The 27,728-nt window shown below is 36.0% G+C and overlaps 1 protein-coding gene across 50 annotated transcripts in view; it reads left to right on the forward strand.

The window, feature by feature from the left end:
• Positions 1–27,728, forward strand: part of CLASP2 (cytoplasmic linker associated protein 2) — a 157,260-nt gene that overhangs the window by 86,547 nt on the left and 42,985 nt on the right. For 18 of the 50 annotated variants that reach the window (XM_052793778.1, XM_052793446.1, XM_052793530.1 and 15 more), the window contains 14 exons: positions 406–541; positions 3,858–3,928; positions 6,575–6,634; positions 7,909–7,986; positions 8,593–8,760; positions 11,423–11,478; positions 12,651–12,821; positions 16,055–16,078; positions 18,930–18,947; positions 20,901–21,002; positions 21,139–21,165; positions 24,214–24,240; positions 26,211–26,381; positions 27,343–27,450. In XM_052793778.1, coding sequence (XP_052649738.1) covers positions 406–541; positions 3,858–3,928; positions 6,575–6,634; positions 7,909–7,986; positions 8,593–8,760; positions 11,423–11,478; positions 12,651–12,821; positions 16,055–16,078; positions 18,930–18,947; positions 20,901–21,002; positions 21,139–21,165; positions 24,214–24,240; positions 26,211–26,381; positions 27,343–27,450 — 1,217 coding nt within the window. The remainder of the gene's footprint in view (positions 1–405; positions 542–3,857; positions 3,929–6,574; positions 6,635–7,908; positions 7,987–8,592; positions 8,761–11,422; positions 11,479–12,650; positions 12,822–16,054; positions 16,079–18,929; positions 18,948–20,900; positions 21,003–21,138; positions 21,166–24,213; positions 24,241–26,210; positions 26,382–27,342; positions 27,451–27,728) is intronic. The other 32 variants (XM_052793521.1, XM_052793608.1, XM_052793589.1 and 29 more) reach the window with 12 other exon arrangements.

Below are 27,728 nucleotides of genomic sequence, written 5' to 3' on the forward strand. Positions count from 1 at the left end.
TTGGCTAATTATGATAAATTCAGTAGTTTTGGCTGCATTCAAAAGTGAGAAAATCTCAAACGATAATTTCCATAAGATTTTAGATTTATATACTCTCAAAGTGTGTTAAAAAGAAGAAATACTACGATATTTTATGTGAACATGAGAATTTTAGCCTTTCAAATTGTGGTATTTGTTTTTAATTACAAGAAAAAGTTAATAGTCTTCAGCCTCTTCATGTGTCTGCTAAATAACAAAAATGTTCCACAAATCCCACATTTCCAATGAGGCCAGGACTTGGAAATAATGAAATTAAGAAATTCTGTTGTTTGGAAGGATAAATCTTTAAAATGTACAGTGAACTTTGTTATTTTAAGACTAAGAAATTAATTTTTTTAACAAGTTTTATTTCTTTTTCCTGAACAGCCATCTCTCAACTGTTCTGGGAAACAAGTTTGATCATGGCGCTGAAGCTATTGTGCCTACTCTTTTTAATCTGGTTCCCAACAGCGCCAAAGTGATGGCAACTTCTGGGTGTGCAGCCATTAGATTCATTATTCGGGTAGGTGTTCCTCTCTCACTTTGCTTTCTAGGAATATTCAGGTGGTGGCTCTTAGCGGAGGTAATAACAATTCTGAAATACGGGATTATATATCATTCTTTATTGGAGAAGTAATTTTTCTCACAGGTGGACAAATATTACTTATCATTGAAACCAACTGGCAGCATTACCAAAGTAAAGATGGAGGAATAATTATGAAAAGCAAGTCTGTCTGTTTTGTGGTTTTGTTTGGGTTCGGTTGTTTTTTTGTTTTGTTTGGTTTGGTTTTTTTTTTTTTTTTTAGTGTGTTAATTGTAAAAAGGCAAGTGTGTTTCAAAGGGTAACTGCTTTTAACTGCCTTTTTGGAAAACACAAGCTTGTAGTTAAGAAGCTAGTAAGAATTTAAAAAAAAAAAACCAACAAAACAAAACTATTTCTTTTTATTAAAAAAACCTGCAAAACGTAATAAAAAGAAATTTGACCCATAGAATTAATGATAAAATGTTGAAAGAGGCCAGACATATGTGGGCCGTTCAGAAAGCACAAGTTCATGGAAGAAAAGCCTAACAGAGATTTTAATCCTTGGGTTTAAGAACTTCCTAAGCTGAGTCCTTAAAGCTATAGCATATAGAAGAGGGGAATGCTGTATACTAGCTGTTTTTTATTGTCTGTTCCTTAAGCAGCTGCTACTGACTGGTGTCAGAGGCAAGATGTTTAGCTAGATTTTTGGGACTTGTACCGGTATTTTTGTGTCAAATAAAAGTGGGAGGTTGCGTGTAGTTTCTACATTAAAAGCTGTGGTGTTCTTAATGCTAGGCACTTACTGCTATTCACTATGATCTCATCTGTGTTTTAATTTTGTACTTTTCCAACAACTTAAGTGGTTTAATCACTCACACCTTTTATTGCCATCCTCAGTATGTTTTGGAATCTGTACTTTGCCTACCCATGCCTCTGAGAATGTGCTCTGAGACTTCTGCATTACCCTTACATCAGCACATGGGCTAAGATCCACTGGCATTTTTTCCCCAGACTCTTACAATGTACTGTGAGATGGCTAATGGCGCAGAGTTGAGAGTGCAGGAATACCCCTTATGCAGGATGATTAAAGTTGTAAGAGGAGACTAACATTTGCATTAGTATTAGATGAGCTCAGGCATGTAAGAAACTAACCCTGTCTTGTTGTTTACAGGAGCCAAATCAAGCAGCAGAAAAGCAGCATGAAATAAAAATTCACCGATTATATTAAATTGGCTTTATTAGTTCAGTTCAGTTGGAGAAAAGCCTACACATCGGCTATAGCTGCCCTGATTTTGTTTAAACTTCTGTTATTCTTAGCTGTAATTTAACATACTAGATTGGAAGCATAGAAGCAAGAAAATCCTATCCATGGTGTTCAAATACCCAACCCATAAATGGCTCATGCAAGGTGTTCCAACAGAAAATTCAGGTTTCAGTGGAAAAAGAAAGAAATCAATATTGAGAGTCAAACAAAGTGCAGCCCCACACTCCTTTGGACTTATATCCTTTGGACTAAATGAGAGTTGGTCAGGGAGTGTATGATCCATTGAATATTTAGAGCCCAAGCCATTACAGCTCTTGGAGTCAGCGTTTTGCTCAAAAACTCCTACTAGAATCCACCGACAGCCAGTTCAGATCCTGGTGCTTTAGTATCTAATTGCTGTGAGAGTGAGTCTGCATAAAGAGGGAGGTTGTATTATACTAGTGATATTGAAGAGCTCCATCTCATCTTTGTGCCTTTATTGGATTTCATATTTCTTCTCCAGATAATTCTTATACTGTAGTCTGATTTCTCTTTCTTGACTCCTAGTAAATCAGGAAACCAATTTAAAAAAAAAAAGGGGGGGTGGGGGGGTCATGATGAGATGGCAGGGTGGCAGAAAATCTTTGCCAGAGGGAGGTGGGATTCAGGTTGGGCAATTGAGCTGCAAGGTGTGTTGGGAGGAAGCATGTATCATTACAGCTTCAGAGGGGTAACAGATGAAATGTGCAGTCTCAAAGCTGAATAAAAGCAAGCCTGAGGCTTTGATTCCTTTGCAAAACACTTTCTGGAAATTACAATATCAGTAGCTCCAAAGACTTGGAACATACAGGTTTCTCCATCTGTAAAAACGTTTTATTCTTTCCCCTGATATTGCTTATTGTTCCCTTTCTGGCAGTCATGTGTCACTTTTCAATTTGAAAACTATGCAAAACACAAACAAAACCCCTAAACCCCTGTTTAAAAGTATATCAGTACAAACAAATGCAACTGTTAGGCTCTTCCAGATTTTTGGATTAATTCCCTCCTAATTCTGAAGTTGGCAGTACTCTGAGAGCTGATAATTCTCTCTCTGCTTTTTTGGTGATTTGTGTGTTTATATCCTGCAACAACAATTACCTAAGGAGAAAGTATGATACATGAGATGCTAAGAATTGTTCAGTACTGTACTTGTTAAGCAGTTTTTCACAGCTTACAGTTTCACACTGTATTGGGGACTGTTTTAGAAGTTATCTTATGCATTTAATGAAGAAAGAAGTAAAGAAATGAACTGAAATGGATTTGTTGAACCATGTTACTCTTACTCGGAATTAAAACGTTAATACTTTGTGTCTACAATTAGTTAAGATAAGCTGAAGTAAGGCAGCTTTAATTCTGAATTAAAGTATTGCATTTGGATTTTATGTAGTTTATCTTATCCACTTTAAATGGTAGTTCAAGAATTTCCTTTTTGCATGAGGATGTTGGGTGTTTACATATAGATTATATACATAAGCTTGCTTACATTACATGTCAGTGCTTTTACTTTATTGACATATCTTGCATTAAAAGGAATTTGGTCTTTGTAGCACTAATTGTATTGATCTCTAAAAGAATGCCCATAGTTTCAGATTGATTGATTTACTTTTTGCTCCATAACTCTGATTTTTAAGACTGCTATGTCTGTTACTTTTTTTCTGTGGCAAAACTAAAATAACATCAGCTTATAACTCCCTTGAGGAGACGGTTACATTTGAGCCTTCATATATGACTTCTGACAGCTAAATATGGCATATCGTGATGTGATTGTTGATGGTATTAGAAGTGCTTTTTGCTTGACCTTCTGGAAGAAAATAGGTTTAATCAATTGATGTGCTAGCAGCAGTCTCTTATTTAATAGTATTCTACATTTCATTTCAGTAAGTGTTTTAAATGATTGCAATTTTTATTATGTTGCTAATTCTGTTTGACTTAATACAGTAAAAATTCAGGAATGCTTTTGTCATTAACTGCTTTGTCCTTTTCTTTTTTTTTTTTTTTTTTTTTTTTCCCTCCCCCCTTGCCCCCTTCTCTTAGCATACTCATGTGCCACGACTCATACCTTTAATAACAAGCAACTGTACCTCAAAATCAGTTGCGGTTAGAAGGTGAGTACATTATAAATAGTAAATTATTAAAGCTGTTGCTTTTTTAAATATGGCGGTCATACGTTGAAAATAAACAGATATGAAGATTTATGGCCATTAACTCTGAATACACAAAACTGTGTTATCCAGTGTGCTACAAAAATGAATTTCAGCACAGTTACATCGGGTGATGTTGAAGAATGGTACTTTCTGCTGTATTGGGGGATGTACACTGTATCCTTCTGCAGAATTTATTCTAGTTTAAAATGTTCCTAACACTTATTGGAAAAAGTACCTTCTGATTTAAAACCAGAAGGGGGGGGGGGGGGGGGGGAAGCTGTAGTTGAATCTGTGTTGCCCAGTCTAATGAGAATAAACAACAAAGGTATTGAGAGAGCATGAAACAGATACGCATGTCTTTGCGAAGTACCAGCCTGAGCCTACTAGTCACTGTTAGGGCCAGACCTGACAGGCATAGTGAGGTTAGCTCTTTGTTGAAGTACTACAGCATGCTGCACGTGGTGTGGGCCAGCACCTTGCTCTCCTGATGTCAGGAGGACTGCGTAACTTTTGTGCAATGCGGTTTGAATGCACAGAGCTAGGCTGTCTGATACTGTGCCCAAAATAATAAACCTACCATGCTGGGGACTGTGGGATTGAGACAGTGGCTGCTACCTTAGATAGGATGTGGTGGATCAATGTGTTGTCATGTTTAACAACCGAGGTGCATCTTCAGCATGTTGCTTTTTCCAAGAATGTGCAACTTGAACACTTGGATTGGCTCTTTACAAAATTAATTGATTCCTGACAGTGTTATTTTCTGCACAGAATCTCACAAAAGCAGTTAACGCTGTTTCTGGACCCACACTAGCTCTGAAAGTGATATAGCTATGTGTATGCAAGAAATAGCTTGAGCATCTAAACTATTTGCTCTGAGTCTAAGCTCTCTTTGCATCCAAAGCAAGTATTATCTCAACCCAGATTACACTGACCTGTCATAACTTCTGGTTTGACTGCAAAACAATTCACAGGGCTTCAGTGCCTTTGCTTACCATGGCTTTGATGAGGAACATTAGGCTGTAGGTGGCTTGGGTGCTGCAGTTCACAGTCCTGTGAGCATCAGTGAAGGTGGCCAAAATTGCATTGTTTTCATACTGACTTTATTCCTTTGGAAACGCAAAGAAAAACTAGGGTGGTTATAATAGTGAAAAGCCTTTCAGGGTTTCTTGCCATGCCTTGTTGGTGTCCAGAGGATCTGGGCAGAACAAAAATGAAATCTGCCCCCTCCAGAACAGGTCAAAGATTCAACATAATCAGCAAAAGCAATAGTTTCAGGCAACGGAGTCTGCTACCTTTTTGAAAACTCATCTACACCTTCCTAATCTGAGTCGCTTTTATTTGTTCACCAGGATCTAGCTTCAAACATATTTTAAAGTATGCCTTTTGCTAATGGCTGTCTGCTAAATTGTCAAGAATTCCTAATTAATAATGAATACGGTTACATAACTTAGTTTGTACAGAGCGAGCAAATCCTTAGGAGTGCTTTCTATATGCGGAGCCCTGTACTAATGGTCTCATGTTTCCCTTTATACTACATACTTGGTAATGACAGATGAAAGGGTGGGAATAGTGTTTGGGACAGAAGGACACTGCCATGGAAATATTATGTTGTGACTTAATAGCTGAATTTTTAAAGTATTGTGGGGTTGGTTTTTTTAAAATATATTAAGATTTTTATACTTTGTACAATTTTTAAACTTTATTGATTTTTGTCTTTGTCCTGGTTTCAGCTAGGTTAGAGTTCATTTTCTTCCTGGTAGCTGGTATAGTGTTGTGTTTTGGATTTAGTATGAGGGTAATGTTGGTAACACACTGATGTTTTAGTTGTTGCTAAGTAGTGTTTATACTAAGTCAAGGACTTCAGCTTCTCATGCCCAGCCAGCAAGAAGGCTGGAGGGGCACAAGAAGTTGGGAGGGGACACAGTCAGGGCAGCTGACCCAAACTGGCCAAAGGGGTATTCCATACCATGTGACGTCATGTTCAGTATATAAACTGTGGGGGGAGTTGGCTGGGAGGGGTGGATTGCTGCTCAGGGACTGACTGAGCATTGATCAGCAGGTGGTGAGCAACTGCATTGTGCATCACTTGCTTTCTTGGGTTATATTTCACTCTCTTTTTGTTATCTTCCTTTTCTTCTTCTTCATCATCATCATAATTTATTTATTTATTGATTTCAATTATTAAACTGTTCTTATCTCAGCCCATGAGTTTTACTTGTTTCCAATTCTTCCCATCCCACTGGAGTGGGGGGAAGTGAATGAGTGGCTACGTGGTGCTTAGTTGCTGGCTGGGGTTAAACCATCACAGTTTGGTTTTTTGGGGCTAATAAAACTAACGTAGCATATGTGTCATAACATGGCTTGAGCAACAGATGGTTAATTGAATCACATTTTTGGAAGTTTAGGGCTAGTTAGCCTGCATGTTTGCTTGCTATATAGAATATTTTAACTTTGCAATAAGGCAGCAAATGTCCTCATTTGATGGATAAACATACTTTTATTTTATGCATTTATTTCCCTCGGGGGGAAAGAATATAGTTACTGTTTATTCCACAAGCATGTTAGAGAAATGAGTATTAATTATAACTTTTTGTTCCGTCTTTTTAGGCGCTCCTTTGAATTTTTAGACCTGTTGTTACAAGAGTGGCAAACACATTCTTTGGAAAGGTATGGGCCAGTATACTTTTTCCCCAAGAATAAACTGCTGATGAATTTTAAAACAGAAATCTTTTCATTGAATCCTTTAATTGGATTATGTCGTTCAGTGTTGGCCAACCTTTCTAGCATAGACAACCTTTCTAGCACAGCAGGTCATGTGGCTCATTCAAGTTCCAGGGGGAGGAGAGCTGTAAGCTCCAGCCTTGATTTCATCTTTCCTCCTCTCCTTATCCTCTGCCTCTTCTCCTATACCACATGTGAGCAATGCGTACCATGCGTTCTCAGAGTTTCCCTTATGTCATGTATCTTGTGCAGCAAAGATGCACAGGTAAGCATCTGTCGTTTCTCCTGGAAGGAGGAAGTTTGTGTGTTCACCATAAAAAAAGTCAAGTGGGATTAGGCTGGAGGACTTTTTCTGGTAATGATAAAGAGCACACTGTAGCTTCTCTGGATAGATAGAAAAATAGTACCTGCATCAGGTCTGCAGAATGTATACTGTAAGCAGAAAGTAAGAGCAAAGGGACTGCAGAGCCTCCAGAGAAGGCTCTGAGGAGCTCATCCAGCTCCATAGTCACCTTTCAACCCCACAAGGTGCTCCTGAGAAAGGGAGCAATGGGGAGATCACTTGATTTATGTCAGAATGTGTATGTGTGTATTTTTAAAAAAGCCCTCAAAACACCACCACCAGCCCCCCCAAAAACCCCCAAACACAAACCAACAACGAAAACACTAAACAAACAAACAAAACAAAACAAAAAAACCGAAACAAAACCCCAAACATGTCTTGAATTAAAATCGGTTTATCATCACAGTTTTTTGGTTGTTCTGATGGGTGCTTTGCTGTTCTTTGAGCATGTGTTGAGGTTTAGAACTCAGATGCCAAAAGCTTTCAGAGGTGAATTTCCAGGAAAGCAAAGTTACTAATTCTAATTTTTTCCTTTTTCTTACTATTAATATAGTAGGGGAAATAGTTTCTTCCATTTCTGGAAAGTAGCTGTTTTAAGAAAGGTACTTCTAAATAACTTTTTCAGCATGATAAGTGGATGTATTTCTGAAAAGTAGATTATAATTCTTTTAGATTGAAGGAGGAAGCTTACCTAAACCTTTACAGAAGGTGCAGTTATGTCATCAGCGTGCTTAAGCATTTGTTTATGTTGTATCTTAGAAAGAACTACTATCTCAGCTGGTTTTTACTTCAAGAAATGTTAATTAAAGTGTAAAACTTTACTACTTAGAATAGAAGTTGGAGTAGCAAAATAGCATGAAGAATGTCTTTCTTCTAGGCACGCAGCTGTCTTGGTTGAAACAATCAAGAAGGGCATTCATGATGCTGATGCAGAAGCCAGAGTGGAGGCAAGAAAGTGAGTTTTGATTATGTTTTGCTCTGAAAAATTGTGTGTTTTACATGAGCGATAGAAAGCTCTAATTGGAGGTGAGCGGCTAACTATGGCTGAAGAGGAAGACACAAGTTAGGTTGAAAATTGATGTTTCTGTTCTTGGAATCCTGAATTAGTGTCTAGTTTCTTTTGCAAAAGACGTTCTAGAAGTTGAGGCAAATTATACTGTTGTGCAGCATTTGAGGATTCTACTGAAGCAGGAGTTATAATGGTTAATACTGCTGCATATAGTCATTCTTCCCCCTTCCCCCCCATTAAATAAGTCCGTAAACAACTGCAGCACTTTGACTAGTGAGTAGGTCAGAAAAGAATTTCTCTTGATTCCCCACGGAATTGGTAAGTGAATGTGAGAATTTCAGAGGATAGACTTATGTTATTTTGAAAAGATTAATTCAGTCAATGTAGCTGATTTCTTTTATGATTTGATGAGCAGTATTGTATGCATTACATATTTTCAGTCTGAGTTCCTTTCCCTCCCATCCCTGGTTCGTTCGGTAATCTTTCCTTCCTGACTCCACACTATGAAGAAAACACAGAGCAATTATATGTGGTTATTCTCTTATTTTGCAGGGCTTATCTGGGTCTTAGAAATCACTTTCCTAGTGAAGCTGAGACTCTGTACAATTCTCTTGAGCCACCCTATCAAAGAAGCCTCCAGACCTACTTGAAGAATTCTGGCAGTATAGCATCTCTCCCTCAGTCAGACAGGTCATCCTCCAGCTCACAGGAGAGCCTCAAGTAAGGATCACTTAACTGTTTCTGAGCCTGTTAACAAATAAAAACTGTTTCTCAAAAGCAAATGAACCAGAATTCTGTGGTGTACAGAAAAGCTGTAATTGTATTTTGTCACTTTTTTTTAAAATAAATAAACTTTTATTGTCTTTTGCTATATGACAGTATTACCCCAACAAGGTAAGGGCAGTCATTACCTGGATTTTAGCAGACTGTTCTTATTAATATATTCCTTAACAGCCTCTGTTACACCAAAATATCTTCAAGGTTCACATACTGATGTCCAGCATTCTGGTGCAAGGACTAAGTCTAGGAAAGAAATAATGGCGTTACTCCTTTTTTATCCCTTTTCACTGAGAAGTATGAGAAAGAGACATCAACAGTGACATTCATTCAGATAGATCTTTTTTTTTTTCCCTGTCTTCACAGTATTGAGTATGTGTTAGCAGTATTTTGCAGCTATGCCAATTACTAGAGGGTGGGTCTATGCTGCAGTCAGTGGTGTATTGAAATGTATAGACAATCTTGAGCTGAATAGATAAAAGTTTGCTTAGGTACCAATAGCAAAAGAATCTACTGGCTTTTTAGTTGAAATGTAAAATAGTAGTAGTAGTATGTGCTGATTTTTTCTTTTAAATTTGAGAAAGCTTCCTCAAAGTATTTAAACCTGTTAAAATTTTAATTCAGATGCTTCATTTCCAAAGCCAGAGAACTTGTCTGCTCACTTTTGACTTGAAAGCAAAGACTGCTTCCAGCATATTGGAGGTTAATTTTTTTCTTTTTGGCTGCTGCCTTAAATACCAGAGGCTTATCTTATCTTTCCGATGATACTTGTAATTATAAAAAAAAAAAATAAAAATAATTGTCTGTAATGTAGGCTATTGCTAACACTTCATTTTCCACAACTGTTTATTCAAAGATTAATTACTCTTGTTTATATTAATCTATATTCACTGTCTGAAAATCAAAGTGCTGTTAATGAGTTACTAGTAATAAAATGTTAAAACCTAAATTACAGAGAAATTACTATCTTAAAATACTGTTAAATCCTCAAGTGTTACTTCGTGTATTGCAAGATATGCAAGTACTACAGTACAGAAAGGGAGAAGTAAAGTAAGAGATGAACGGAAGACATCATGATATTGGAAATGAATTAATTTTTAATTGATTTTTTTACTGATTTTGCATTTAGATGCATGTTATTTTCCCTGTGCTACCCAAAATTATATTTCTGCCTTCTAAAATAGATGCTGAGTTCTCCCTGTATAGACTAGCTTAGGAAATACGGGTATGGTTTTCCTAGAAGTCTGATCCTCCATGATTTTCGACCCTCTGAACTTACAGCTCTTGCAGATCATTGATCAAAAATAGTTTTAAAGAGGGTGGTGGAATAAGAGCAATGTGGTGACTTGTGCCTACCTATATGAAACTGCTTAAATGAAATGTCAGTTGCAATAGATAGTGAAAGTTGTCTGGGCCTTCTGTTTGGAGCAACTTGTAAGGTCGGGATGCACCCAGGAGCTCTGCCTTGGCCTCCTCAACTCAGTTGCAGCAAAATACCTCCAAAACACTAGTTAGTAATGTCAGAAAAGCAGGTGGTATTCATAATAAGCTGCAAATAAATGATCTTCTCTGAGGAGTTAGGTAACAGTGCTGACCTCTATTATCATTGAGCATCTGAGCTAACTAAATAAATACACAGTGTGAGGCATCTCTTTTCTTTTAGCTTTTTTGTGTAAAATTAGAGAGGGATTATTTTTACTGAAGCTGAGACTCTAGACTCAGGTTGTAATTTGACTATTGATGAAATAGTCAACTATTTCAGCAAATACAAACTTTCCCAGTCAGATGAATGTTTAGATGGCTAGATATGAATCAATGAATAAAGTGTCATGCTTTCTTCTACTAGTTTTTTGCTTTTCCCTGGTCCCTCTGACTGCATTTTGCCTTTCTGAAGAAGGCAGAAGGAAGGACTCAGAGTTAAACTTGAGTAGACAGAATGATTTTGCTTCAGCAACTACCCATTTTTGCAGTTAGAGTAAAGGGAAATGGGGAGAAAACATAGAGGAGAAGACATGGGATTTTTTTCCTTTTTAAATGGTGGGAGTGTCTAACATTCAAATGGGAAATTCAGTCTAGTTGCTTGGAAGTTACAGCATTTTCCTTTTTAATTTGTAACTTGATTCTTGGGAGATACAGGACTGGAGGAGGCTTATGAATTGTGCACCTGTTTTCCTTGTTACTGCAGACACCGCTTCACGTAATTTCTTTCGTAAATCAAGCTTCTTGTGTAGCTCCCACTATTTTTGTTTGATGGCTGTTTTATAAGATCAGCCCTGTGGCTAAAACCTTGTACTGACCACCTTAAATGTTTCTGTGACCAAGTCTGGAATGCCTGAACTTTGTGTTAGCAAAGTGTGCCTATTGGTAACCAAAGGATTAATGCTTTGTGATGAAGATGTAATTTTATAAAATACAAAAGATGATTGTGTTTTCCTTACCATTCTGTATTTAATGTCTTTTTCTAAAATATGCTGAGAAGGTTGAAGGGGAGAAAAGAACAGAAGATTTTTTTTTTCTCATTATATGTTATTATATTTTATTATATGTTGCCTTTTGGATCTGATACATGAGACTTACTTTTTGGGTTTATTGACTTTTTTTTCAGTCGGCCTCTATCTTCTAAATGGTCTGCAGCCAGCCCAGCAAGCCTTGCAGGCAGAGGTAAGGTGGTTGCAATATAGGGCAGTGCACAGTAATTGTTGTTCTTGTTCTTTGAATTAAAAGTTTTAAATGCAGCTTAAAATTTTACTGTCTTAAGCATTTACCCTATTTCCAAGTTGAATAATGCTGTGTGTCACTACAAACTGCACCTGGAGCTAAGCTTGCCTGGTACTTGCTTCACATTTTATGTATTTTCAGTTGTTGCAAGTATAAGACCTAATTTGCTATGTATTGGTACTATTAATTGATCATCTGTCTTGGAGTTTTGTCATGGAGCAGTCACTCTCAAAGAAACAAAACATTTTTCTATGGTCTATTCATGACTGTTAGGCTTATGGCAATTGGAAGTGAAGGACTCATTTTACCTTTTATCTATTCCCATGTAGCTGCTGCTCTTTATAAAAAACAAAAACCCACAGATTTGTAATGCAAAGAGTTTAATTTTGTCTTGAGTTTTCACAATTGAATATCTTCATTCTCTTTTCACATAATGTCTTTGTAACTATTGTGGAGTAAATCACTGAACTCTTTTTTACAAACGGCCAGTAATTGAGAGTGCTTGTTTTCTGGATACTGAAACTGTTACGGGCAAGTCAAGTTTTGAAGACATAAACCAATGGTTAAAATTAACTGCAGTGAACAGTTAATATTCAGTAAATAATTGGAAGTGAATATAAAAATACTTCACAGAAGATTAGACCCTAAAGCAATTCATGGTATGCATTCAGCTTCCCTGTGGCTTCATCTTAGCTGAAGTGTGGGAATATTATCTTCCCTCAGTATCACAAGGGGTGCTGTGGATTTCCTTATGTTTGTGAAGCATTCAATAATGTAATAAATAATATAATTCTGAACTTTTATGTAACTTGTACTAGGGTGGGAGCACATAGCTTGTATTAAATAATGCTAAAGTTTCATGCTGAATGAAGATAAATACTACTGTAAAATAAACTGTTTTTCATCTGAATTTCATGGCAACACCAGGTCTAGTTTGCTTCTTAACCTCAATAACACTTTGTTTAATATTAACTTGACTTACACTTTTTTTACATTGTTTTCTGTACTTTTTGCAGGTATGCTGCAGTAGTAGAAAATGTTAACCTTTTAAACATAATTAATTTTATTCATTATCAACTAATTTCCTAAATTTATTTATATTTTTAATTTTCTAGTTTCAGGCAGCAGCAAAAGTGTTCCAAGCCTAGGAACTCTGCAAAGGTCTCGCAGCGACATTGATGTTAATGCTGCCGCAGGTGCGAAGGCCCGCCATGCTGCTGGACAGACAGCTGGAGCTGGGCGCTTGTCAGCAGCCGGTCTACCTCCAGGATCTTACGCTTCGCTAGGTAAGGGAAACATCTTTACAATACAGGGAAATATTTTTTGAGGTTTTTGATCAAAAAGTACAGGAAAATACTTCTACATTTGAAAAATTGTCATCGTTCTTAGCAGTATTCAAGTATTGCAAAAGAGCAGGTGTTCTGAAGTAAGTTACCAACTTTCCTAGATGTTTTATTTTTCTTGTGCTGGAAGAATGCCAATGCAAAGAATGTATCCATACTATGGTCTTTTAAATGTGTTCATCTGGAGTGGAATATTGGAAGGAGTGGTACCTTCACTTAACAGCAGATGGATGGTGATCATGGCTGCTTTGTTTCTAGAAGTAATAGGGAAATGAGTGTTAAGACTCTAGATTTTCCATCTTTCTCAGCTCTTTACTGACTATTTTACAGCAGTGCTAGAGAGACATCCTCGCAGTAAGTGGTGGCTTCTTCATGTAGTACAGAAGTGTTTTACACAATAATATATAACACTGATTTAATAGATTTCTTCTTAAGCATATTGGTGGAACTGTGTGTATGTTTTTATCTAGGTGACAGTCTTCATTGGTAGGAATAGTTGCTGTTAGACACAGAAAGTTCTACAAATGACAAGAGTGCAGAAAAAAGTATTTGATAGTGGTGGTAGATGCTAGAACCCCCACTAGGTGGGGAGGATAAAGGAATACGGGCATGGTTTTGTTCTTTTTAGGTTATTCATACTGTAGGGGTAGCAATAGGGCGAGTGAGGTTCAGTGTTCGCAAAACTGTTAGTTTTTTCTTCTCAGCTTATGTGCCAGCTAGATCACCAAGGAGACATGTCGTAATGTCAGTATTGCTGAAGATGATCACGAGAGGCAGAGAAACTATGTAGCTCTGATTTACCTTGTGTTTGGGGAGATGTTAGGATACACTTAGGCTATGGTTTTCAAAGTTTTTTGGTTCTGCTTTTTAAAATTTAAGTTAAAAACTATTTTACATGAGTTGATTCTTTTGTCATCAGGGCCTGCTTGAAATGGTTTGAACATCGTCAATTTTAGGATTAAGTTTATGAGCATGAGCAATGCTGAATAAAAGGAATGTGTGCTACTTGAAATAGTAATTCGGGGTGTTGGGCTCCCTCTAGTGCCCATGGGGTGGGAGTCAGAGAACCTGCTGAGTAGCAGCAGGTGGGGACACCAAAGTTAGGCTGCTCACTTTGCTGGGTGGAGGAGATCACTCTTGGCTATCGCTTGAGGTATTCTCAGTGCCTCCTAACTTAATGCCTAGAAGCCTGAAATAGGTGGGATGATTATTCTCCAAGATCAGGGTGTTGCCTGGTCTGTTTTGGTGTGCAACAGGATATACTCTGAATCTTGGACAAAGCTGGAGTTCAGCTGTTGTGGGAAGTAAAAGTGACAGTGACAGAAAGAAAAAAAAGTCAAACAAAACATCTCTCTCTCTCAATCTGTCTTCTTTATGCTGCTGAAATGAAGGGACTACTTTGATGTTAAGAGTTTCACAGAAAATTGGAGTATTGATTGGAGTATTGGTTTGCTTTCAGAACATTTTAAGCAATATGTGATTCATGCCCAGAATTTTGTAAGCAAGGGTTGAGAAGGGCACAGAGGTTTTCAGGGAAGTAAATAATGGTGGTTTTATGCAGGAAAATAACAGAAATAAAGAAATAGCTTATTCTCTTTTGTAGTTTATAGATTTGGTGAGTGGGGGTGGGGGAGAGGAATAAATAGGCAGTACGTCCAGGTCATATTCTTTTGAAGGATTTGAGTAGCTGGAAAGCTCTGCTGTGCTAGCAGACGCAGTCACTTGTGGAGAAGAATACAATGGTGGTTTGAAATGGCAAAATAATGTGATACTAGCCATGTATAGTAAAGTCAAATCCTGTTACAGATAATATAAGGGCAGTGATAGTCAAGGAGACCAAGGTTTGTTTACAGTCACACAAAAGCAGTACTGCTTGATTGATCTTGGCTTGTTCTCCTAACAGTTTTTTAATAGTGCTAAGGTAATTTAAATGACACATACCTGTCCCCTCTTACCTATGTAGAGAGTGTGATGGTTGTGTGTTTGGCTATCAATTAACCGTGGAATCCACCTCAAAATATTGTTTGCTCTTATTTTTCAAAAGGTAGCAGTAAAATGAATGGAGTGTGAATACAAGCAAGTGCCATGTTTCAGAAAATAGGCTAATTTGTAAACTTCTCCCTTCTGTTCATTTTAACGGGGTTGTTTATACTAAATCCAAATATGGCAACTTAAATGACAGAATTGTCAAGATAATGCTGACCATGGTACTAAAATGTCTAGAAAATGTTACTGTAGTTCTGTAATGCTTTCCACATCATCTCAGGTGTTGCAGTCAATACCAAAATAAATAACATTGTCTCCTCTGGAGCTTGAATTTAGTTCCATTTTCACCCTTACTTACAGAGAAATGTCCACCTTCTGCTTAAGCAGCTGCCAAATTTAGAGCCTCAGAGGATGACAATTTTGTGAGCATAGTAGTCTATAATTGTCTCCACCTGTCTCTTCCCTTTTTATTATTAATAGAACTCTTGCTTATTTATGTTTGGGTTTTTTTTTTAAAGACTGTTCTAGAAGCGTAAGAACATTATCTACTTAAGTTATGCTAAATGTTGACTATCTTTGACATCCTTAAGTATGAATGTCCTTTCTGAGGAGACTTGAGCTGTAATTATAGATGTCTCATGCTAAACATTTTGATTGTTACTGTCAGAATATGTATGCACTACCTTCCAGCTGAACTGTTAAATCTTTAAAGCTTTTAAAACAGAGTGGAATTTCTCCCATTTGTCCTCTGTCTTTATTGTGATCTCTTTTTCCCTCCTGTCCCTTATCCCAGGTGAGGCTTCATGCTCAGTAGCAAATTTCATAACAAATAGAAATATTGTGGTTCAGTAATGATATAAATATGTACTGATGCTTCAGTAACTGTTGACACCAAGCATGGAACAGTTTATAAATATTTTATTGTAAGGGTTTGCTCAAATCTGAGTAATATGGAGAGATTTGACATCCCTGTGCAGGGTACTTGTACCCTGTTCTGTAATTTTGTACCTTGGACTGAGAGAAACCAACTTTACTTAAGGTAGCTTATACATGCATGAATTAGATAAACATGTCTGCTGTATTTAATATTAATGTATTTTCCTTAATTAATGTTTTATGACTCTGCTGTGAACACCTTTATTCTAACACACTAAGTTTTCCATGTTTCTTTGCCTGCTTTTTCAACAAAGAGGATACTTCTGACAAGATGGATGGTAAGAAATTGTTTAGTCTGTCCTCTGATGCTATTAAATATTTAATAAAGTGTCTTTTATGTAAAATTACTGATGTTTAATATATTTGTTCATTAACAAAATACTATGCTGTTTTCATTAACCCCATGTAATCTTGATGTCTTAATGTATGTTGTGTTATTGCTGTATTTGTCAACGCTTTTGATTGTTCTGTATCAGCAACATAAACTTTATCAGAAATTGGATGTTACTCCTGTATTTTAAAAAAAGCTCTATTAATTACAGAGCAATTTTATAATCAATACATGCTTTTTTTAAATGAGCTCTAGTTCCATCATGTTTCATAGTTTTACCTATAAAGTCAAATTTTTTGACTTCTTGGCAGAACAGCAATGGGAGAGCAGAAGGTGCCTGACCACATTATTAAGGATTTCTTTAAAAAAGTAAAACTAAATCTTCTCTTTCAGAAGTACTCTATCAAAATCTAGTCTAGCTACAAAACTTTACGTGCCTGTAAATCCTGTAATAAAATGTAATTCTATTAAAGAATAATTTGTTAAGACGACCTACCTGGTAAAATAGCTTACCAAGTATTCCAGCTAAGTTTTAGCGCCTCTTTTTTCTTAATTTGCTGTGTTAAACACATGGAGGGAATTGTCATATATTTTTATCCTAACTGCGAAGCAGTTGAGAATCAGGCTTCTCATAACAGTTGTCTTTCTCAGGTGTAAGTAATGCTTCCCATATAATAAAGTGACAGAGTCCCAGCTTGGTGCCTGATAATTCTAGTTCTAATTTATTGCTGGGGAACACTTAAGTCAGTTGTGTTTGCTACTTACATAATAATTCTTGTCACATGTATTTATTAAACAGTATATGTTTTGAAGAATGAATAGTTTACTGGAAGCAAAGCAGGTGATAGTTTTCATAGAAATGAAAACAGTAAGAAGGTAAATCTCTAAAACGCAGAATCCTGAATAATTTTAAAGCACAGATAATGAGTTCTATGAGAGATACTTTCTGGAAGAATTTGAGCCATTTTTGAGTATTGCAGATGGCCAGCCTACTTTAATAAAATGAGGGGAGATTGTACAGCGTAGTAGTGTCTGCCTTGCTTATTTCCATAACAGATTTCCTTATGTTATATACAGTAGGATTTATTTATAACTATCTGTGCTGAACACTTGAGCTTTTGCACGTTGTCACCAGCAATAAAGGTTCTTCGGGCCATGTGTACAGGATTTTTCTTTTCTTCAGACCAGTAGTCACAACTAACGGTGTCCCATGCATCTGTTTAAAAATAGTAGTGGAAGTGCTACACAGTTGATAGGAATTATAGTTTTTTTTCCTAGAGGATATCTGTAGGGATGATGTGCGAGACAATGAACACAGCTTAGCTCCCCAGCTGTAGTGCTATGATATAGCTGCTCTGATCTAACAGCCACCAGGAGGAACTAATCCTTTTTCCTTTTCCCACTAATCTTGGCTACATGTTTTTACCACTTCTTTCACTAGTGCTTTATAACACTCTGTTATCAATCACTGTAGGTGAACAAACTCCAGGAAACTGATTGCATAAACAAAAGTGAATAGTATTCTGTTATTTAGCTTTTGGAGCTGACAGTAAGCCTTTAGCCATCCAAACCAGGTGGTAGCACAAGGGTGGTGAAGCAGACATCCCCCCCCCCCCCCCCCCCCCCCCCGCCTTCAGGAGCAACTATCTGTTAGCCTGGCTTAGGTGTTGCATAGAACCTGCCTTCCCAGATCCAGCTCTGGAAGAATGTTGGATTGGGGGGGTGGGGGTAGTTTAGGGTTTGTTTTTTTTTTTTTTAATACAGACTGGCAAATTTGATCTGGAAAACTCTGAGGCACTCCTACATACATATTACCGTAACGGATTTTTGTGAAGCAGCATTGAAATTTACACTGAATTAACTTTCTAGAGGGAGTTTTTCAAAATATTGCCTTGAAGATAAGATAATATGAAAAAACAATAACCAGATTTGCTGAGAAAGTTAAGTTCAGGCTAGCCAAAGACACTAACGGACGTTTTAATCATTGTAGTTCTCTTACAAGGTAGAAATGGCAGAGAGTAAAAACAAAAATGGAAATAGTCTTTGATTTTTTTTTTTTGAGGCATTTAACGTTTTTTTATCGCTACTGATATATATTTTATTCCATAATCAGATTTGTTTCAAAGGAACTTTGAGATAGGAAGGACTGCTATTAGATAGCTTCCCATCAATTCCTAGGTACTGATGTCAGTAAAAAGATTTGTCTGACTCTCATTTTGTCATAATCAAGCCCTGTTAAGCTCGGCATACTTGTTCAAGTGCGATGTGGTTTCAGCAAGCTCATGTTACTTCCACTTCTCTGAGCAAAACTTGATCTTGTGCATATAGATCTTCAGAGTAATCATGGATTAAATTCAGAGAAATCCTCCTTGCTGGCAGTTTGTATCAAATTATCACTGTCCAGTGTGGGAAACGCTGTCCTTGTGTTTCTCTCTAATTTATAATAGTATGTTTTATATTTTCAGAAGAGCTTGCACTAAAATACTTTTACTGTCTGTTTTGATCTGTACATGTCATTTTGTTGACTTACCTCATAGATTTTTTTTCTACTGGTTTTTTTTTTTTGTGGTTTCATAAGTTTGGAAGGCAGTGTTATATATTGTGTTCTTGTAAATCACTAACAGTGTAGTGTGGATGTTTCTTGATAATTTTGCTTCAGTTCAATAAAGGAGTTGCAACATAAAAGCTTTAGACCTCTTGGCTTGACAAAATTTGTCAAGATTCATAAGATTCAAAAGGAATTGGAGAGACACAGTATTGTTTGGAATATCATGTATTTTATTATTTTTTCTGTTTAGGAACAGCTTCTGAAGATGGTAAGAAAATATTTTGTTAGAATAGCTAATATTTTCAGCTTCATATTTTCATTGATACAAATTAAGCTTTAAAAGTAGAATGTGGTCTTTCTGGGGCTTTGTGGAGGTTCATAACTCCAGATAGCTTATGCATCTAATACTTGGTTGTCATGTAGTATTTTTAAAATTCTTTTGCTTGTATTTTAATTCTCAAGTACTCATCTGCAGTAGAAGTGTCATTGCTTAACATTTTTTAGTGTGAAAATATAGGAGCTTTATAATTTTGCATTTGTTTTTTAAAGCGAATCTTATCACAGAAAATTTCATCAAATGTGTTCACGCTCTGGGAAGCAGGTGCTACTATTATCCATCTCTTTGAGACTTGGGAATTCATTTTCAGTACACTATTAACATTTAAACCTGTCATTAGTGAATGGATGTAGACACTCCAAGTGAGTTAACAGTTCATTTGCCTCACAAATACAAACTTTATTTTTACTTTGATAATATTGAACCAGGTTCCAAGCGATAATTTAACATAGTATCAAAATAGTGGCACTCTGTATTCCTAAGTTTTTGGGCCAAATTCTGAACGTGGTTACATGCCTTGCAGTCTCACAGCACTCAGTGGGAAAACATTGCCATTGCACGGGGATAACTAGTAGAGTTTGGACTAGTTAATCTAACCATTCTTGCTAGCATATTGCTTTCTAATAGTTTAGTGAATAACATCCTTTATCCTGATTCTCTTCTTATAGACTCTCACCTATGTCTATTCCCTCTACTTGGATGAATAATATTAACTTGGTTGGTCTCCAAATTCTGCTGTGGAAAGCCTAAAGAGGCTAGAACTAAATAATAGTCTGTGTACTTAATTCTTCTGGGTCAAATATTGACTCTACTTGTCTAGAAAATATTCTAATTATGCTGTTTCTAAAAGTGGATTACTTGTTGAGCTAGATCCACCCTGTACAAGCTTTTTGGGTTTTGTTCTTGCAACTTGTAAGAATTATGGTTAGCGTGGTTTTGGGTTTTGTTTCATTTTTCTGTTGTTTGAGAGGCTGGAAATGTAGTATACAACTCTACTATTTTCTTTTATGAATAACCTTTCAGTTACCTATAATTCATCCAACTGGGGTCTTCCTTTCTTTTGTAATTTCATTGTATACTCTCGATGTTATGAGGAACATGGCTAATAATGCAGAAAGATCTAACCCAAAACCAAGATGGTTTGGCATTCTAGAGAGAAGTGAATCTATTGTTTTAGCTGTAGATACTCAGTTTAATCTGTCTCTTCCTCAGCTCTTCTATCTGTTGAGGAGACTAGTATTTCCTTATATCATGATGTCACTGAGAAGTACTTAAGTGTACTCGGTCTTAGCAAAATGCTGTAAAAGGCTTGGGCGATACTGTAGAAGTCTATATGACTGTGGCCAGGAAAACTGTAGAACCTTCAGTAATAGGAAAGCTGGTGTTTAGATTTCTAAAAAGAGGAGTGAAGTTAGGAAGAAACCTCAGAACCCTATTCAAAAAATATTCAACATAATTTTTGTAGTTTTATGACAGCAGAAGTAGAATTACAACCACAAGTAATCATGAGAAGACTGTACCTGATATAGCAATGTTAGCATGTGCGTAGCCTGTTATATTTAATAAACTTCCCTTTTTTTAATATAGTCAACCTATTTATGTAGGAAGCAAGAACTAGCTAGCTAGTTCAGGGTGTTTAAATGATAATGTGTAAATTGCTTACTGAAACATGTAGCATCAGAGAAGTATTTTGATTCCTCAACTATAAGTCCTTCAAGATGTTCAAATTTCTACTAATTATCCCAAGCGAATTTTCACCAATTGAGTTATGTTATGCATCTTTTTTTATCTACGGAAACTTAAGAAAATATTAGTAAATGCTACCAAAGCTTTGCTTTCTACATTACTGTGAAAAACTGATTTAATGCCATTTTTCTTTTATAGGTCGTGTACGAACAAAGCTTTCAACACCTTCTGTTGGTATTGGAAATTCTAAAACAGATTCCAGAGGACGGAGTAGAACCAAAGTGGTGTCACAGTCTCAGCGTATGTATTTTCTGTTTGTCAGTTATACCTGATAAAGAGGCCAAATGCTTAAGCATATATTCATTGACCAATGGCTACAGTCAAAGTTAATTTTAAAAAAAAAAGCTACATACTGAGTTGTTGTTCTGTGCCTTAGGTTCATCATCGCCAGACAAAAATGAAGGTATTTTTTTCAGTGTTTTGGGTCAGTGGTATTTGCATGCTTTTCTAATTCATGTTGTTTTTCTCTGGGCAAAATACTAGGTTAGGTCTTAGTTTGCCAATTAAATTAGATAAAGTAACAGGAAATGAAATCTACCCTTAAATTCTGTCTTCAATTATAACTTCTCAACATTCTTTTCCCCCCTTTCTGACCTCCCCAATGTGAAACGCCAGTAAATTTCTGTCAGTTACATATGATGCATGGACGTGTAATACAGAAGAATAGGTAGGCTGGATGGTGTCCTCAGTGTTACCTGCAAAACCTAATTTTTCATTTTTCAAAAAGTATTGTTTTTCAGCCAGAAATACCTATTTTTATTTTAAGCTAGGCATACTCTAGCTTTTGGATATATATACTCCTCTTTTTGTATTACAGCTGTTACCTTTACTTAACTCTTCTTTGGAGTACAAATACTAAATCCTAACTTTATAGTAAGTTACTTAGCCTATATTGAATCAAAGGGTTAAAACAAGCAATTTACTGTATGTCAGCTAATCCACAGTAATTTTCTATGTCTGTTTAGAAATGAAAGCAAATGCAAAATTTCCAGTCTAGCTGAGCACTCTGTCATTAATTAAAAAGACCTGATTACCTCACATTCTTTGGCACTGGCTGACCTACAGCAATTTGTTCACACATGTGATGTCTCCAACAGATGATATCTCATTAAGCTCTGTAGTGTTTTCAGATTCTCATCTTTGTCTAATCAAGTAAAATGCAAAGAAATTAATGAAAGGAAGACAAGTTAACGATAAAATTAAAATAAATTAACCAGTCCTATAGTTTGTCAGGTCTAATGTTATAAACCCAGTCAATTATACAGGTTTTGAATTTTCCAATACAATTATTTTGCTATCAGTAACCATATCCACTTTCTTTTAATAAAAGCCCTTAATTCAGTGTTTAATGGCAGAAACATTTATCTTCATAGCATTGACTGCATTTATCATAAATAGAATGACTTCTGAGGTTAAAAAAGCAGGTAAAGGAGTTTTGTGGGTTTTTTCCTCTTAGAGTACTTACCATACAGTTTTGCATTACTTCATTTTCCAAAAATACAGTTGTATCAAACCTGATCCAATGCTTGCAGGTTATGTGAAATAAAACTTTCAAAAAATCTGAACAGATAAATATAAAATAATAAAATCCAATAACAGAAATTCTTTTAAGTCATTATTTGCTTTGACAGTGCTCTAATGCCACAAGTGTGTGTGGGATGAGAGCTTGAAAATAAAGTCTAGTTATTTGCTGCGACAAAGGTTGTGCAAAACTTGTTTTATGTTTTCAGTGTTAAGATGACTATACTATATCATAAGCAAAGAATATTTGGATTAATAATTTAAGGAGGGGAGGTAACAGGTAACAGTCCCGCCAAATCACTTTTTCCCTTTATGAAAAGCTGTAAGCAGTGTCTGTAACACTCTTTTCATTAGTATTGGGAAAGTTCTGAAATCAGCTTTTTGAAAATAACTTCATACATTGAATAGATTTGGTAAATTCTTAAAAAGTTAAGGTGTTTGATAAACTGTTTGGGGGAGAGGTTAAATTCAGGTAGCAATATAAGACTTTTGTGATGATCACCATCATTTAATATTAATTAAACTGCCTGTATATTCAGGGAAACGAACTGAAGTTTTTCAGTTTTGTTTTACTAATAATGACAATTTTTTTTCCAAGAGAATTCATTTTTGCACGGTATTAATGTCTAAAGAGATAAGTTGAATTGATACTGAAATAACTAGATTTGTCTACATGTGATGATGTGTGAAAATTAAATGCATGAATGCACCTTTATAGCCTTTTATTACTACTTCTGTTCAGAACTGATGGCTTCAGATAGCTCATTATAACCTGTCAGTGGGGGAGAACAAGAATTCTGAGATGTTTTAAGGAAGATAAACAGGACAAATACAAATGGACAGGTGAAGGAGAATTGTCAGGCACTGTATGCCAGCTATTTGGGTGATGCTTCATGTGACTGAAAATTTTCACAGCATTGTAGGGAGCGAGATGCTTGATGTTTCCGTACAGGGGATTGTTTTAGTTCCCCAGCTTATAGTGGGGAAAATAGCTTCATATTAGATTTAAGCTTTTATTTTTAAAAAAACCACTGTAACACAGATGCTTTTGTAAATTTAGGGTTACAACTGTTTACCACTTTTGTTCAAAGATCATTTTATGAAAGACTTGCAAATTTGAATGCTTTTACAAAAGATACTTTTTTAGGGTTTTGGAAGCCCTTTACTCTTCCTCTTCTATTTTTAAATTGTAATGTAAAAGAAATGCATATACAATCTATAGCTCATCATTTTATTCTTATTTATGGAAAAAAATTGTTCCATTTTTTTCCTTTCCCTTCCTGTTTGATTGTCAGGTAATTCAGCAAGGTGTGCTAAAATTGCATTACAATCTTCATTCAGAGAAAAAGAATTAAATTTCTGAATGGCAAAAAATTCTTCCTTTTATACTTCAGATTAATTTTAAAGAGGAAAACCTGAAATTCTATGCAAGTCTTTTCAGTTGTGCCATTGTGAGTTTTTTTTTTTGTCATCCACTGCACCTGCAGCTCAGTTCCTTTACTGTCTGTCTCAATTAAAAAAAAAAAATGTTTTGGCCTTGTGTGTAATTTTCGTTAGCTGTTGAACTTCTTGAATCTTTTTGGCAATGTAATATTCTTTTAAACTAATATGAAGGCTACAGTTTCATGTTTAATTGAAATTTAATTCTTCAGTATTATCAAGTTGTTGATTAGAAGGCTGAAGAATTGTAATTTGCTTGTGCAGCTTTGCTTCATCTGCTTTATACATATAGCATCTGAGTTTAGTTCTTCAACTGTGGAAGCTACTTGAAAGCACTGCTTTAGCATAACCCCCTTGTGGCTTTTTTTCCTGTGTGAAATGACTAAAGCTTTCTTATTTTCGTTTGCCATCCATTTTTTAATCTGCTCTGCTCCTTCCCTCTTCATGGATTATAAACCCCTACCCTAATTCTGCCTTTACACTTGTTCAGGATCACAGTCTGCTAACCCCATTGGTGGTAAGAGTCTACAGAATTTGTGTATACATCATTGTTTGATCACCTGTTTGACATGTCTCATTTAAGGACCCTATTCAGCAGAAATTCTGGCTCGCTTTTTTCCATGTGCTGCACTTACCTAATTGGATGTAATCCTTATTTAGAAGGCAATAGACATGGGAGGGTTTTGTCATTTTGGAATACTGTTTTAGTAATCCTTCTTTCATCATTCAGTTCACTTAAATCTGCTACAGGTGGTAGTACTGACAACAGTATGCCAATGCTGTTATTAGCATAATATTTTGAGGATATTAAGCTTCATTTGGTTTATTTACGCTATAGTGGTACACTTTGCAGGTCAGACAATAGAAAGATAAATAACGTATTAGAATGAGAGGTTGCATTTTTTCTGTATGTTCTGAGGAGAGTACGTTTTTCTGGCTTCTGACCTATTGAAGAAAATCTTTTAAAAGTCTCTGGCACAGTGAAAACTTTTACAATATTTTTCATTGTTTTAAAGAGATATAAAATATTGGAGGTTAGGAAGAAAGCATAATAATATCAGGTCTTAAGTGGAAATCCCCTGATAGGAAGCAACTGCCAAACCCTTAATTTTTGCAGACCACAGCAATTTTATAGATTTGTTTATTCTTTTTTTGCTATAGCAGTTATGCTTGTTTTTTCCAGGCTGTGTAATATTTTATTTATCATTTCTGCTGAATAGGTCCATAGTTTGGAAAAGGGATTTTGCTAAATAATCATTTCAAGTTTGAATTCAAACAATGAATCTGAAAGTATATGCATGGTACATTGTTTTAGTTCTCTCCCTTCCACTCAGCATATGTTTTGTTTAGGATTTTCTTTCTTTTCCCATATAGTCAAGCTTTAATCAACTTGTATCCTTTTTAAATGTGCCTCATAAAAAGTAACCCATGAAACTCACTCGAGATGTTGCATGTTAAGTCTATAGATTCGATCGCATAGCTGTGGTCATACAGTTACCTGATTATTTGTAAGAGATTAATGAAATGTTCATATCTGTATGTAATTAACCTTTGGTTAAAATTATGTTTTGCTTTTTATTTGGTCAGACTTCTTGAATTCTGCAGCTGGAAACAATATCTTTATATCGGTGGCATAAATTGGTTATAACTAGAGAAGAATGGGTTCTTTGTTAGAGCTTACAACTTAAATTTTCTGTAATTAAAATACCAAAGTTAGGGATCAGTGACCAATTTCTGGTAGTGAGTACAGTGTGTTGAAATGAACATTTATAGCACTTTGTAATGTGCAGTTTTGATTAATAAAAATATAAGACACTTAAATAAGTCTTGATAATTTTTTAGTTTGTTTAAAACTAATTGAAGATTTTCTTTGAATTTGTGGGGCAACCTCCACAGAAATGAACATGAGTATTTTGTCTTCAGTGACATTTTATTTAACTTATCAGAGAGTAGTGCTTGAAGACCCCATGCTTTTAAAAGCAAGGGAGAAGAGTTTAAATGTTAGGAAAATAATGTTATTTTATTACAACATTGGTTGCATTGGAAGAGCTGGGGTAATTATGAAATAACCAGTTTAAAGTTGCTCCCTTTAGCTTTATAGCAGTTCTTTTATTTTTATTTTCTTTTTTAATAGAAAATGTGATTAGTGAGACCATGTAGCTTAAGAAATGAACACACCAATGTTCGTTCATGTTGGGGACATTGGAACTGTTGAGGAAGACTAGAAATAATATTTATGGTATCTTGAGCGTATCTAGTGCTAAATACCGTGTCAAGTGCTTCCTTGCATTGATAATTTTATCTACCTTGTATGTAGTGCTGTAAGAACGTGGACCAGGGTTTTCTATTTCACATTTTTACCTTGTAAGTTTTTCCAGACCATTTCAATCTACCACCACTTTCCTACTAACTTTATGCACTTTTTCTTTTTAACCATGGTTGTTTATCTTCTATGCTGTTACTTATATTTATTCATTTTGCCTTCAGCTGGCAGTAGATCTGGGTCTCCTGGAAGAGTTTTGACAACAACCACACTTTCCACTATGAACACAGGAGTTCAGAGAGTGTTAGTGAATCCTGCAACTGCACAAAAACGAAGCAAAATCCCACGAAGTCAGGGATGCAGTAGAGAAGCTAGTCCTTCTAGATTGTCAGTAGGTAAGAATCACTGACTAACTCTTGGTTTCTTTATAGCCCTTCTTACTTCAAGTGCTGGATATCTACAGTTTGCATTTAGTTATAGGCAGTTGATAAAGTAAGAATACATTTCAATAAAAATCTAAACCATATCTGTTTTCTGAGGCTAGTCTTTGATGTACAAGACAGTTTTAAATTTAAGCTGATACTTTATTTTTTTGCTGTCAGAATGCAGTAGTTGTCCTTTTCCTCACTTCCCTGTCTTCCTTACCTCTTTCACTTTTCTTCATTTCTTATCCCCACCCCCAAAATATCCCACATCCATTGAATGGAGGTGTGATACCATTTTGAAAAGATTATTTTCTTCATTACTTTTGTGAGTCTGCTACGTATGTGTGCGTGCATGTGTTATACTTTTGTGATACAAAAATGAGTGTCATACTACTTAAACCTCATGGTATAATCTGATTACACTTTATTACAAACAATATTATTGAAAAATATCAGTTGATTTTAATGGCATTGCTATTCTTTGTTTTGTGTTTTGATTTTTACCTTAGCTGTATTAACTTTATATTTTCCTTCTTTAGAAAGCTGTGTGTTTTTTCATTTGCATTACTGTTGATTCACTTGATCTTGAGCACAAATTCTGAATCGATACTCTGTTCATATTTTTTGTTGCTTGTTTCCCCTCCATCCTTTTCAAGAGGTTTTTTAACCATTCTGTAAAGAGTTGGTAAAGCCCCATTTTTAGCTGTGCGAAGAAATAATTTCATTGAACTGGCTACGCTTAGTGTAATCCAGTACAATCAAGAAAGTGTGTGGAAACAGTTATGACTTACAATATGGCATAATCGTCAGTGTCTCTTCGTAGGAATACATCTTTGATCTTATTGCGAAACAGAATTGCATTAAAACTGCAACTTTTCTTATGTCTTCTCCCTTCTGTGCTGCTGTTTGTCTGTACCCTGAATCATACTAGCACGAGGCAGCCGCATTCCTCGGCCTAGTGTGAGTCAGGGCTGCAGTCGGGAGGCCAGCCGTGAAAGTAGCAGGGACACGAGCCCTGTCCGCTCTTTTCCACCCCTTGGTAAGTACTCAGAGCCCCTTGTTGTGCATGGCTGTCTTTGCCCTTTATTATTTGCACCTAACGAACCCATGCCTCCTTCATTTAGCTTGTAGCTGGCCACCATTATTTTCCCTTCCTTTGGCTCACTCACCACTTACTTGGATGGAGAATTGACCAATGTGTGAATGGGTTGCACACTTGAAAAATAAATGCTTTGCTAGTGTTAGTCTTATCTTGAATACCAAGTCTGGAAAGGTGTGTGATACACAGTATCTAGATGCTTTTTTTGAAAGGGCAAT

The sequence above is a fragment of the Harpia harpyja genome, chromosome 1, assembly GCF_026419915.1.
Source record: "Harpia harpyja isolate bHarHar1 chromosome 1, bHarHar1 primary haplotype, whole genome shotgun sequence".
Classification (NCBI taxonomy): domain Eukaryota; kingdom Metazoa; phylum Chordata; class Aves; order Accipitriformes; family Accipitridae; genus Harpia; species Harpia harpyja.